The sequence below is a fragment of the Notothenia coriiceps genome, unplaced genomic scaffold (genome assembly GCF_000735185.1).
Source record: "Notothenia coriiceps isolate Sejong01 unplaced genomic scaffold, NC01 NC01_scaffold00016290, whole genome shotgun sequence".
NCBI lineage: Eukaryota > Metazoa > Chordata > Actinopteri > Perciformes > Nototheniidae > Notothenia > Notothenia coriiceps.
In genome coordinates this window covers 49,640-64,177 of record NW_011348991.1, presented here as the reverse complement: position 1 = coordinate 64,177, position 14,538 = coordinate 49,640, and the positions used below count along the sequence as shown (strand labels likewise).

At 41.8% G+C, this 14,538-nt stretch overlaps 1 protein-coding gene across 1 annotated transcript in view; it reads left to right on the top strand.

Annotated features, from left to right (window-relative positions):
• Nucleotides 1-14,538, top strand: part of LOC104949476 (microtubule-associated serine/threonine-protein kinase 2-like) — a 146,967-nt gene that overhangs the window by 115,833 nt on the left and 16,596 nt on the right. Inside the window, exons 8-16 of the mRNA XM_010775832.1 lie at nucleotides 9,598-9,736; nucleotides 10,518-10,615; nucleotides 10,910-11,118; nucleotides 11,200-11,338; nucleotides 11,631-11,763; nucleotides 12,160-12,325; nucleotides 13,830-13,931; nucleotides 14,188-14,310; nucleotides 14,413-14,522. Coding sequence (XP_010774134.1) covers nucleotides 9,598-9,736; nucleotides 10,518-10,615; nucleotides 10,910-11,118; nucleotides 11,200-11,338; nucleotides 11,631-11,763; nucleotides 12,160-12,325; nucleotides 13,830-13,931; nucleotides 14,188-14,310; nucleotides 14,413-14,522 — 1,219 coding nt within the window. The remainder of the gene's footprint in view (nucleotides 1-9,597; nucleotides 9,737-10,517; nucleotides 10,616-10,909; nucleotides 11,119-11,199; nucleotides 11,339-11,630; nucleotides 11,764-12,159; nucleotides 12,326-13,829; nucleotides 13,932-14,187; nucleotides 14,311-14,412; nucleotides 14,523-14,538) is intronic.

The window sequence follows — 14,538 nt, the reverse complement described above, 5'->3', positions numbered from 1 at the left end:
CTCAGGAGTGATTTGGTTTGGTAGTCAATATGAAATGAAGAGGGTGATAACTTTCTACTTTGGATGTCTTTTGCTGTCTTGACTTGCAGTTCAAGGTTTAACTCATGCACAAAGTAATCACAGAGTCAAGCACTTCCAAACAAAACTGATAAGACCAACACTGATACACTAATACTGGGCTTCTGTACATTGTATGTTCTGTCTCTTCAATATTGCAATGCAGAAAAAACAACAAACTTGTATGGTGCAAGATGTGAATCAGAACGTTTAGCCGTGGTCTCCTACCCACCTTATGAATGCTGGTCAAGCACAGGAGCAAATTCAGTGGAGGACTCATTCTTCAGAGAAATCTTTCCTGCCAGTGGCCATTCAACTTTTCAACTCCTCCCTCAAATATCAAACGCACTGATGCAACAGACCGACCCCCTGGACTTATTTCACCCCTGTTAGCATCTATAACCACTACATGTATTCATAGCTCAACTCTGCAATACTGTCTAACCATAGAATAACTTGTGCAAACACTTAACTGTGCAATACTCTGCTTAAACCTGGCTTTAATGATATTCATAATGCATGACACAGTTAATCAAGTAAAATCATCACTTATGCTACTCCTGCCGTTAACAAACTAATCGTATGTTACATTTCTTTATTTAATAGTTTTTTTGAAAGCTCTTTATTTTTCTCATACTGCCTGTGCTGCAGCACCTCTTTTCACCCTCTGTCTGAAACCAGAGCCCAGTCTGCTCTGATTGGTTAGCTGGCTGGCTCTGTTATTATATGAATAGTTTAATGTTGTTATATATTTCCTCTCACTGATTACATGTTTTTATTCTACAATGGAGCAACAGTAACGTACCCTTAAACCCCCGCAGGGATCAATGAAGCACTTTTGATTCTTATTATAAGAGAATCTTAATGGCCATTCCACATGTGTTTCCACTTTCAGCTGTGGTGACCTCTGCTCGCTGCAGGCAGGACTTTGCTCAGTGTTTGTGGTTAGATTGTAAACTGGTAACGCAGCTCCTACCTGAGGCTGCGGGAGCGCGGTCTCATGTTTGGGGAGCGGCGCCCCTCCTCGTCCGTGATGCTCTCGGAGCTGAAGTGTTTGGTGAGGAAGTGCAGCTCGTCCGGAGTGGGCTGGAAGGGCAGCTGGTGCAGCTTCTCCTGAGATGAACAGGAGGACTGTGAGAGGAGGAGCACAGAGGGAGCACAGATTACAACCAGCGCTGGAGCTACTGCGGGGCAGGATGGAGAGGAGAGGAGAACACAGGGCAAGCAGGGAGCATTCAGCCCTGGAGCTACTGCTGGGTCAGGGTCTTTGGTGTGGAGTCTCCAAAAGCGGGATGTGAGGCCTAGCTTTCAAAAAATTCAAAACACGTTTGACTTGTAAATATGATCTGAAGCCAAAGGAGTAATGGATGGGAGGCTGTGGCGCAGTGGATTAGTGTGTTAGTGTGTTGGTGTTCGGATCAGGGGGGCACCGGTTCAAACCCCACTGCAGTCAGCATGTCGTTGTGTCCCTGGGCAACACACTTCAGCCCAAATTGCTCCTGTGTGGATTGGCCACAGTATTGAGTATGTACGTCGCTTTGGATAAAAGCGTCTAACAAGTAACATGTAATGGATGACAATTGACTTGTATTGAGTTCTAGATAAAGAATTAATCAGAGAGACCTGTCTTCCTGTGTTGGTATGCTACTGTAGCCACATTAGACAATGAATGTTAACATATTATTCCAGATAATAAACATCTCATATTTAACTTGATTCTGAAGATTTGTTTTAGATCACACATATCCTCAGATCTTAAAATAGAAAAGTATGAATCTCTATTTCTGTCACTTTACTGTTTTGTGTGACTGGATTAAAATATAATCACATTGATTTATAATGACGCTATAAAGAGAGCAAAATATAACAACAGTGCCTCCAAACCAGTCACTTAAAATGTGCTGGTGTGTTGAGAACGAGATGATGAAAGTCACTTTGACTCTTGCTTTTATTTGGACTACATGGAGCTCATGCAATAATCGTGTTAACATTTTTAAACGTTTTTATTACAAATCTTTGGTACATACAGCCTAATCCAACAGCATTCAAATGACTCTATTTTAAAGTGAAGTATGTCCAAGATATTCAGTCATTAGACTGGTTTTTAAATAGTAGTTCAAACTACATTTGATCTCACTTTGAACCCACATGTGGAGAAGTTTTTCAACCTTCAAATCAGTCATTACTGGGCACTGAGGGATGTCCTTTTCATCTAACAAGTCATTTATTAACAAACAGTGAGCTAGCAGGCCTGCTAGCAGTCTGGATCTCATGTTAAGAGCTCCAACAGCCAGATAACTCGGCTCGCTGCCTTTGAAGCACGCTGAGTCTCATTCTGCAGGCAGCAGGCGCAGAGCAGCCGCGCTCTGGGGTATTAAGCAGGGAGATGAAGGACCGGCAGAAGGTAAAGGAGAGGAAGAAGGATTAGAGCAGAGGGACGTATGATGTGTCCCTGATAGTGATAGAAGGGAAAAGAGGAGAAACAGTGAAGGGAGAAGAAGTACGCTGAAGGGCTTTAGAAAGGAGGAAGCAAGAAAGAGAAAGGTGGGAAACAAGCGATGGTATCACAGAGGAGGGAGGATCTGTGGGCTCCAAAGATGCTCTACAACACATGCAGAGACATAGAAAAGTGACAGATATATTTACCGAGACGGTGGAGCTGGGTGTGTTGGTGCCATAGCCAGAGGAAGGCAGCGAGGCCAGAGACCAGCGTCTGCCATCCGTCCTGAGGGAGGGAAGGATATGGACAAAGAAATGAAGACATCACACGCTTTAAAAAAACAAACATGTAAACACATTTCCCGAAACTTCCATATCAAGGAAATGCAGCCGCACATATAGAAAGATAAAGTGTTTCAGGTCAAGGAGGAAAAGTGCAAACACAAGGATAACATGGTCTCAAGAAGTGCAGGCGAAACCATGAGGAGGAGACTCTGCAGACATGATGTGAAGCATGAGGGAGTTCACAATTCTGCTCCATACCCACAGCTGCTTTCAACACTTTCCAAACCTCTTCAGGGTTTGATTTAGTCAAATGTAGGCCGGCTGTTCTTCTGTATTTGTGTCATTCTCAAAACCAGAATGTGTCACTCCATCATTTAACACTTCCTGTTGCTCCAAGCCAATTGAGTGCCACTGAAGACGTAGGTCTTGAAAAATCACAAATATATAGTTCCTTTTCTTTGAAATACTCAGTATTTTCTCTAAACGGCTGCTCACTGTAGTTTTGGATAAAAGAAACAGGAGGGGAAATAGAGCATCTTTTGGGGACTATTTCCAGCAGCGGATGAATCCACATTTGGTGCTCCAGTGAGTTTTAGTGGTACACCTGGTAATGCAAAGACCAGTCACCAAGCTAACTGTTGTTTTTTAAAATAGTTTTCTGATGATAACACATAATAATGGAGCTCTATGGCACAGCAGAAGCGTATGTCTCAGCGGTTGAAGAGGAGACCCTGCAGGGGACTTTCTGATGTGCTCAGCCATGCAGGACGGAGGAGGGCAGGAAGGTGACGGCAGAAGGAGGGAGCAAAAAGGTCAGAGGTCAAAACTGAGAGGTTACCTGTCAGCCCTGTGTCCGTGACTGTGAGGGAGACAAGACAGGGTTTTCCATTTAAAGCTGTTAGCAGCTGTCACTGTTAAGCACACACACACACCCACCCACACCCACCCACCCCCGCCCACCACTAGATCAAAATTAAATATTTATATACGAAGAAAATACGATTTTGGAGAATTTATGGAATAACATTGTTTTATTTGACACAGTTTATCTTCCAGACCTGTCCCACATTATAAGGATAAAGTGCTAAACCAAATATATTGCTAGTAGAAAAATATAAGAACAAATATAATAAAGAGAACATATAATTAAAAAGACATTAGAATGATGTGCATATTTATGTAGTTTAAAGATGTTCTTATGTCAGGCTTTAACAGTTTAAGAGTCATTATTGTTGTTTATTTTGTAAGATGATATTACCATCTCATCATATGGTGGTGGCCTAATTTGTATCTCTTGCCTGTATCAAACAAAATAAAAGTGGCATGAATTAATTTAAAATAGTCTGAAAACGTTTTTGAAAGAGGAATTTGTAAAACCCTCCTATCGTTGACCTGCCATATCCGACCCCACCACATGGTGTCCCTGTTGCGTCTGCAGCACTGAGGTCAGCACTCGGACGGAGGGATTTTCAATTCAAATCAACGTTAATGCTCTTTTTGGCCGCTGCACTGCTGCCATATGTGATGTGTTGTCATGGAAATACCCTGGGGGGTCTAGTACATCAGGAAAGGTGTGTTACCATGGAAACATCATCATCTTAATGAAGATTAAAGAGGCAGGCTTGCTAAGGATTTCATTACATCTTACCAAAGTTTGATATGACATCTTCTTATCTTGGATTTCACAAATGCTTAAACATGCATGCAACTTTCTGTCAATGAAACATGCATGAATGCTCGCACACACACATGGCACACACTCTTACTCCCTCCTTCCCTCTCAGTAATTACGATCTATTCTGAGAGCCCAGACAGATAAGAGGTTTATTAATCTGGGTTTGAGTGACAGCCCCACAGTGATCATCTGGCTCCTCATCAGCTCACACACTATCATCATCAGCAGCAGCGCGGCTCTCAAAGCGCCGGGGCCACTGAGCCGTTTCACAGCCTTAAAAAGATATTGAGGATAAAAGCTGAAGCACAACTGGTCTGTTCTTCGATGTGTACACTCCCTGTTATATAATGCTGCTTTATTTTCCCACAAATGACTATTATCCGCACTATTAATCATGTTGAACAGTGATGCTACCTGCTGTTTGTGATGTATTAATGATCTTACTGATACTGAGTTTGTAAAAAAACAGAAAAGCTCCAGATCTTATTTTCAGTGTGTTTCTGTAAAGCTCACCTTCGTGCAGGAACAAAGGAGAAGTGTCCGGCCGTGTTCGGGGAGAAGTTGCGAGGACTGTCCAGCGGGCTTGTACCTGACAGAAAATAAAAATAGAGACACATTACAGAAAAACCCTGCTGAAAAGACATCTTCTCTGTTTCTATTTGTGCATCTCAGCAGCTGATAAGAAACAGGAAATGAGCTGTTCTGAACAAAATGACTGTATAATGAATAGTTTACGAGCAGTTAATGTAATGGAGCAACAATGGAGTCGTACATATTTTGTCAACAGAGATAAAAATATATTAGGTAAAGAATATAATTGCAATATTGGTCCAACCAAAGTTATGTTAGGTGTTGGAAATCTAAATGAATCCTGGTTTTAACAATTGCTTCTTGCTTTTTGCGTGCCATTGGTCATGTAGTGGTAAGACTAGTGAACATCTCATTTCCAGAAGCATTTCACCAATTTCATTTCACCTGTATGTGTTCTTAAAAACATTTCATACATTTTCCTTTTCAGTTGAAGGTCCTTGAAACCGCCATGAAATGAGAATTATTAACAACTACAACATATGGCAGTCACTATCGATTGGCTTTAGCAAAACTACAATTACTGCCTCCGCCAACCAATGTACACAAATATACATCTACAGTATGTTCGTCCAGACTCCTTTAATATATTTAGTGAAGACTTTGAAGGTATACTTTGACCTTTTTAGTGTTTTAATTCGTTTACTGAGGCCACAGGGGCCTTGATCTTTACCACCATATTCTGTTTCTACTATATGGGTTTGTGTATGTGGAAGTTTGAGCCAAATTCCAAGAGAAACAGGCTAAGACACTTAAAGTCACAATGATTAAGAGAGTGAAAACAAAGCTCATTCAGATGCTATGGCTACACAAACATCTGTCTTTGTGTTGAACAAGAGGACACATCCATCCATGCACTGAACATAAACCACCTGCAGCACAAACTGAACACTCTGCTGTGAAACTGATGCCCGGGTAATAGATGATCCTCATCTGAATAAACCTGAGATTATTTCATAAACATACAAACATGTACATAAATAAATACACGGTGTGATGGATACCAATATTCTAAGCATGGAAGCATAACTCAGCGGACGGAGGCGGGGAGGGTGGAGAGATTAAGTAGTCGGACATTTCCACATCAATTATGCATTCTCTTCAGCAGCACGCCTGGACAGAGCACGAACTCAAATATTAATACGAGCATTTGCTCTCTGTCAGATGGGAATCTCTGTCTCTGTCTGCGGAACATGTATGCACATACTCAAGTGAACACGCGTGTTATTAGTCAAACAGAAGCTTGTTAGTGCCCACCTCACTCGTGTAAAATGTCTCGTTTGTGCTCGTGTGTGTTGTTTGGAAGCTGCTGGACTTACATTTGGAAGAGGCAGGGGTCTCTTTGGGGCTGTTATCAGGCTCTGTGTATGACTGCACTGTCACACTTCATGGTTCCCACTGTGAGTGCATACAGTACGTGTGTGTGTGTGTGTGTGTGTGTGTGTGTGTGTGTGTGTGTGTGTGTGTGTGTGTGTGTGTGTGTGTGGGTGTGTGTGTGTGTGTGTGTGTGTGTGTGTGTGTGTGTGTGTGTGTGTGTGGAGCATTCGTCAACATAAGTCTCCATCACAGACAGAGGAATCCATCTCTCTCTGTGAAGAACAATCACCCACCGCAGTGAAGTGTAACCTGTGTTTGTGTGTGTGTTCAGTAAACAGATATGTTTTCATGATAATGTGTTTGTGCTCCCAGGTGTGTGATATGAGCTCAGAGTTAGCAGGTGTTCCTAAACTACCTCGAAAACCATTATGTCTCTGACACACTAAACCAAAATTAAAGACCTAGCGGCAACTTAGCCAAAGTTGTGTCACGTTGGCGACATCTTGGCTCAAAAGTCTAATTTGTTCACACTGCAAACACTACAGCCCCTGGTCAACTATAACGTACATTCTACTTTCCAGGAAATAACTCTCCTTAGCAGCAGGCTATATTCATCTTCAAAAAAAGAAACTGATTTAGAAGCTGTTGTTATGATACGCACATTAAATCAAAGCTGCATTTAGCCACCAATTTCACACAAGCTTCTGCCGCTAGATTAAACATGTCAAATCGTGCTGTGTGCAAGGCCAAACATTGTAGCTGATCGCAAAACTTGGCCGACAGACGCTAATCTAAGGGCCAACATTGACTGACGAACGATAATCGGCTTGGTGTTTCAGGGCCTTACGTATTTATTGAATGACAGATCCTTGGAAGATCCTTGGCTGGTTTAAAAATCTGGCAAATCTGTACCGCCACTTTACGATCCTCAAGATCTAGTAACATTGCAAGGATGATTCCAGCATGGTTATAATGTGAATGAAAGTGAAATGAAGGGACAAAATCATTTTAAATGTGGAGCAAGCAAACTAAGCATGAGACTACACTTATTTCCTCCACCAAGCAATGTTTTTAGCTTTGTTCAGTTGGTTTGTTGAAACTTTGTGGAAAAGTGTAGCATGGGCCAAGAAAGAACCCATAGATGAGAGCAGCACTACGTCACTGCCTTGCAAAATGACAGCCCCGCCCAATGTCTGGTGAAAAGAAAGAATCGGCACCATTTTCTTGACTTTTCCAATCGAATAGGAAGGTAAAAGAAAAGGTTGAAAGTAGACAAAAAATCAATGGGAGCCGGTGAGTCAATACGTGTATATATGTGGGAAACACTTCATCACAGCTACATTATGATGACAATGAGGTTAACATCACAGTAATGTTACAGTTAAACTAGTTCATGTAGATGCTGCATTGAAATATAAAACACTGACAAGCCAAGGAAATGCCAGTTTAAGTGTTAGCCTGCTGCCTGCTAGTCGTTTACCAGCAGACAGAAAACACATCTATCCCCTATGGATTTTAATTTGCGAAAGTTCCCAAACGGCAGAGTGGATTCTCACATTGTTTCGAGTGCCCTTCTAGTGGTAACGCAAGGACTAAAAAGCGACTTATTCTGAGATGACAGGTTGTTTGGTTGTTACCCATCTGTTCGCTTGCTTGATTCTCAGGTTGCTTTTTGTCCTGCTGACCTACAGTACAAGCGGTTACTGGTCACGGCTGTCATAGCGAACCAGCATGCCAGAAGCAACCACCAGCCAAAGTCACAGAGGTCACTCTATCTTTGCTGCTACTATCACCACAATGCCTCATCTTCACCACACACCACAATTACAGTATGTGATATCTGCAGGGGTCCAAAGTGACTTTCAACATGATAGAAAGAAAATCCCTCTTGAAATATATTTGAATAATTATTTCCGCCACTTTTCAGGGAATCTCTCTGCAAATTGTGTGTTCAAACTGAACAATGAAGTGAAATGTAAATTATAGATGGTAGGCGGTGTCATCCATACAGGTAAAGAAGTGTCTCTGCTCTCACATTTTTTGCAGGTTTGTGCGCTGCAAAACCAGTAACCTACTTTAGCAAAGACAAAAAAATACACCGGCATACGAGAAACATGCAAATGTATTTTCTGCTTTGTGCCTCTTCAGACTCGCTGCCTCTCCAGGGACAGTTGGGATAACACAATACAGCTATAATTGGGAGGGGGCGGAAAAAAGATAAACTTCCTCAGGAGTGTGTGACAAGACTGCGAGAAAAGCTTGAATCCCTGCTGTCTTTCTTTCTGTCCTTCATTACAATTACAAAGACGGGTTGTTTGACAGAATTCATCAGAAGTCAGAGCACACGCGGCTGCCAATCATCGCATGGCCTTTACAAAATAACAGATCGTCGACAGCATAGAAAGAGGAGAGGAAAGTTCAAGATGGTGTGGAGGGAAAGCTAAAATGAAGATGTACATGTTGAAAAGTAGAGAATAGGAGGAACGGTCAGAAAATGAAAGTAGCAAAGAAAAAGGCAGGAAGAATGCGAGAGAGGACACAGGGGATTTATGCAGACTTTCAACATTTCATAAAAGTCGAGAGGATGTGTGGATATTAGTGTGTGTGTGTGTGTGTGTGTGTGTGTGTGTGTGTGTGTNGAATGACAGCGGGCGATGAGGAGATGGTGAGGAAGATGAAAGATGAGCTCTGGCTGCAGGATCTTATATCCTCATCAGTATTCGTCCGACCTTAATAAACTTTATTAAGGTCGGACGAATACTGATGAGGATATAAGATCCTGCAGCCAGAGCTCATCTTTCATCTTCCTCACCATCTCCTCATCGCCCGCTGTCATTCTGTGGCTATATACTGGAAGGATTATAGCAGCTGAAAATCAGCTAATGAATGAATCACTCAAGCCGAGTGTAACGTCTTCATGCTTTTTGCGCCGTGATGGATGGTTAGGTACTTTAAGATTAAAAAAAGATCAGGTCTCCACGTGTTCAGCCGCCTCATGTGGTGCAATACAATACGCTCCCCACTGCAGTGACCATTGAGCTGAAATGTTTGGGATTTTTTATCCTCAACCAGCTGTGGTGTTCACTGGGAACAAAGCCATGAACATTGTTTTCCTTCCAACTCCAACACCACATGGAATTAGAACACTGCTTCATATGGATTACGTACTTTGTCGGTGTAGATGTGCAACATGAGTGTGGAGCCCTGAGCGCATATACACACCACCTTTAAATCAGATTAATCTTGACCCCCGACCCCGGTGCATGTCTCTGGAACTCAAGTATGCGCCTCTTGTGTGTCTCTGTAGAAATGGCCCAGCTGAGCAGCTATGACAGCGGGAACCCAGAAACCCCAGAGACTGATGAGTCAGTGGATGTGAGTACTTCATCATATCATTATCACGTTTAATAGGTGTTGTGTCTGCAGTGGTGGACAAAGTACTCAGATTTGCTACTGTAAAAGTAGCAATACTACATTATACACAAGTACTTTGTTACAAGTAAAAGTCCTGCATTCAAAATCTTACTTAAGTAAAAGTATTAAAGTATCCTTATTGAAATATACTTTAAGTACTATCACTTACAGTACTCTTTATGCATAATGGCCCATTTCAGAATCGTAAATATTGAGTTACTGGGTTACTATTGTGATTATTCATCTGTTTTTATCACAACTGGTATATGTAAAGTTAATTTGAATAACTTTATATACTATTGCTGGATATCTTAACCTTTAAACATATGTAAAAGGTTATTTAAACATTGATTTATATTTTGTATTCGCTATTAATATAACCTAAAAAGTAACTAGTATCAAAAGCTGTTAGATAAATGTAATGGACTAAAAAGAACAATATTGGCTTCTAAAATGTAGTGGAGTAGAAGATACACAGGTAAAGTACCAGTACCTCCAAATTGTACTTAAGTACAGTACTTGAGTAAATGTACTTTGTTACTATCCACCACTGTATGTCTGTCAGCATTAAGTTCTAAAACACTCTTTCGTAAGAGATGTTCTTACATGCATTAAATTATTTAGGGGAAATGGAGATATTCGGGGATGAACCTCAGTTAAAGCACTAATAAACGAGGATGCTCTCCTTCTCCATCCCTTTATTAATTATGAACATGTCTCATGTATATCTGATGTGTTTCAGGGTCAAAGCACCACCGTCCCGCCAGCTCCTCCTAAGACCAAACCCCCCCGAGAGGAAGACTTTGAAAACATCAAGCTCATCAGCAATGGAGCCTACGGGTGAGACAGCATGATATTCACATCTTCAATATTCTAAAATGAATATTTAATTGCTGCATTACAACAAATTCCCTCGGCATGACTTGGTTTGCCGCAATAACAAACAGACTGCGTTAAGCAACAAGTCAAGTGTTTTATTTCTCTTCAGGGTCTTTTCCATAATGTTGTCAGATTTTAAATAACAACCTGAGCCTGTCTGATGCACAATCCACTCAAAGAAAATGTATTGATTGATGTAGAAGCGTACAATGAACTGAATTCTGATTCTGTAACCTCTGTGTTTCCCCTGTGCAGCACTGTGTTTCTGGTGCGTCACAAGGAGACCCGGCAGCGTTTCGCCATGAAGAAGATCAACAAGCAGAACCTGATCCTGAGGAACCAGATCCAACAGGCCTTCGTGGAGCGAGACATCCTGACGTTTGCTGAGAACCCCTTTGTGGTGTCCATGTTCTGCTCCTTCGAGACCAGAAGACACCTCTGCATGGTGATGGAGTACGTGGAGGGTAAGCTCAGTTTAGTTATATCTTTATCCTGTTGCCATTCGTAGCGGTTGTGTGGTGTTTAATGCGGAGCGTCCTGTGTAGGTGGAGACTGCGCCACGCTGCTGAAGAGTATCGGAGCCCTGCCGGTGGACATGGCTCGGATGTACTTTGCAGAGACCGTCCTCGCATTAGAGTATCTTCACAACTATGGCATCGTACACAGAGACCTCAAACCTGACAAGTAAGACACAAACACACACACCAACATACTGCCACTGAATGCCAATATGTTACCAAATTAGTGAAATAAAAACATGTGTTTTCTCATTATTTCGTCAATAAATCTTCCTCTTTTCTTTTATGTATATGTTTAAGAGATGGTTGTATTTGTTAAAGAATATGGATGCCACACCTACTGTAAGAAAGTAATGCTGAGTTCTATTTTAGTGTTATGAGTTCAAGTAATGGTATTTTAGAGGCTTTATCGGCTTTTTTTACGTTTGGAAATAATCTTTCCTTGTTCTCTCCTGCAGTCTTCTCATCACGTCCATGGGACACATTAAGCTGACAGACTTCGGTCTCTCAAAGATCGGTTTGATGAGTTTGACTACAAACATGTATGAAGGGCACATAGAGAAAGACACCAGAGAGTTCCTTGATAAACAGGTACCAGCTCACTTGTTCACCTTTATTTTATGTCGTATTGTGGCGCAAAATAAGGACATTTGCGACAGCTTTTTAAAATATCTTACAGTTTTTTGTGTGTTTTGTGAGGATTTTATAAAAAGGCAAACTTGCAGCTGAAAGGGAAGTAAAAGTTGATGATCAAAAAAGGTCATAGACATTTATTATAGCCTGAGAGCTTACGCAGTTAGCTTGCCAACAAGTTATAGGCACCTCTTCATTTCCCTCCTCCATAATAAAACTGTCAGTAATTATGACAGTTCCACAGGTTTTCCCAGAAATATTGCAAAATCATGTCAATCTAATTAGTTTGCTTTGCCATAATATTCACAACCGCTTTTCCCAGACTGATTTGTCTGTGTGCTGATGCCCCTTCAGGTGTGTGGCACTCCAGAGTACATCGCCCCAGAGGTGATTCTGCGTCAGGGCTACGGCAAGCCGGTGGACTGGTGGGCCATGGGAGTCATCCTGTATGAGTTCCTGGTGGGCTGCGCTCCCTTCTTTGGAGACACACCAGAGGAGCTGTTTGGCCAGGTCATCAGTGGTGAGTAGCTGTACCACCACTTTCTTTTTGTCATTTGTGCAATCGGTTTACTCAGCAGCATTACCAGTAGACGGCCACTTTACAGCAGGAGAAATCTCAGAGAGAACTTAATGGAATTTGCTTCCAGATTTGATTGGTACAAAAATACATTTATGCTCAATTAATGCTTATCACTTTACAATGTATTTATAATCCGTTAATGTTACCGGCTATATAAAAGTATTCTCCTTAATCCTTATATCTGTATTTTATATTTGCTGCTGTAACGCCGTTCATTTCCCTGCTGTGTGACGAATAAAGGCATTCTAATTCTTATCAACTATGGCAAATCTTGCTGCATGTAAGCAGTTAGCTTGCAATCTAGAACAACTAGTTCCCTGTTCAAGCAAGTACTAGTAATCTAAACCAGTGTTTCCTGAGCTGGCAGTTTTGATGCAACCATGCGGTCACATTTGCGCTAAAAAAAAAACACAAAAAAGAAAAAAATATCAATAATTATACAATAACACACAGTAGTAATATAATACGTTTTTAACAAGACTCCTCTAAACTACTACATGTTTCTTATATAAGTTCCTGTGAGCAGAATACACCACAGTGCAGAAAAGATGTTGAAGGTAAATGTATTCCTATACGATGGATGAGCTGCTTAAAAATGATGTCTTGTGCTGTAGTTCCTGTTCTCTGAGCAAGGCGTGTTTACAGTGTATCTGAATGTTTCATGTTGGAGCCTGGGGGCTTCCAGGCTGACTTGATGAAATCATCAGAAATGGACAGTTGGAAATGTTTCTCTACAGCAGAGAAGCACAGGGTTGACATGCAGGGAATCAAATCAATTGTGATTCCTCCTCTGCGTTTTCTTTGCTCCTTTGAATTCCCTCTGATGAAAGGGCAAGTCAATGGCCATAAACCTGTATTGATCCCTGCATGCCTTTTTTATGAGCATCTGAGTCCGCCTCTCAAGACAGCTGCACCGCGGTGATAAAGAACTCAGGGTCTCCTTGAGCGTGTTTTTATCTGTCTGCTAGATGTGTGCTAGTGAGGTGCATTGTGTAGGACACAACTCCAGGGTGCCATCACCAAATGTGTTTCATGAAGGAACAATAAACTGCTAACACTAGCTGTAGCAAAAATAACATCACAGAGAAACAACATATTGGTTGGGAAAAGATATGTTTGATAGGCAACAGCGTAAAAGCTTGTTTGATTTCTGAAAATAAACTACTGCTACTGGTATCAGGTGGTGGAAGAAATACTTAAAAGGCCTTATTAGGCTTTTTGGAGTTTTCCATTTCCTGTAGTGTGTTGTATAGGTTTGTGTGCATGTAAATGGTCTGCTAAAACTAAAATCCCAAAGTTCCCTCCGGAGAAATGTTTCTATGCAAGCAGAGCGGAAAAAGTTGAGACCTATAGTTCCACTATATTGTTTCTCATTAGTCTCCTCAGTAATAAAGACACAACATGTCCATGTGTTTACGCTGTGTTTACGCTGTGTTTATGTTAGACGAGATCATCTGGCCGGAGGACGACGAAGCTCTACCTTTCGAGGCTCAGGACCTCATCTGCAAACTGCTGAGACAAAACCCTTTGGAGAGACTGGGCACAGGTAACACACACGCTGACCAGGATCTCTGAAAATGTAGTAAACATTATTGAAACGTTTTTTTTCAGGAACCTGTTTTACTTTGTCCGAAGTTTGAACCTGCTTGTGTTTGTTAGTCTGTCTCCAGCGAGTGGTTGGCCCAAAGCTGATCAAATCTGATACTGAAGCAGCCGATGTATGTTCTCATCTGTTTCTTCTCTTTCTTTGTTCCTTTACTTTTCACCCCCCCTGTTCTCCACCCTCTCCTTCATCTCCAAAGGAAGTGCCTTTGAGGTGAAGCAGCACCAGTTCTTCACAGAGCTGGACTGGAACAGCCTGCTGAGGCAAAAGGCAGAGTTCATCCCCCAGCTGGAGTCTGAGGACGACACCAGCTACTTTGACAGTACGTCTCCCACCGATTCTTCCAAATCTCCCCCTCTCTGAAATGACACGTGCTCACACAGTTATCACCACACACAATAACCTGCTTGTTTGTGTCTCTCAGCTCGCTCTGACCGGTACCACCATGTAGATTCAGAGGATGAAGACGACACCAATGATGAAGAACCCGTGGAGATTCGACAGTTCTCCTCCTGCTCTCCTCGTTTCAGCAAGGTACAGATACATACAT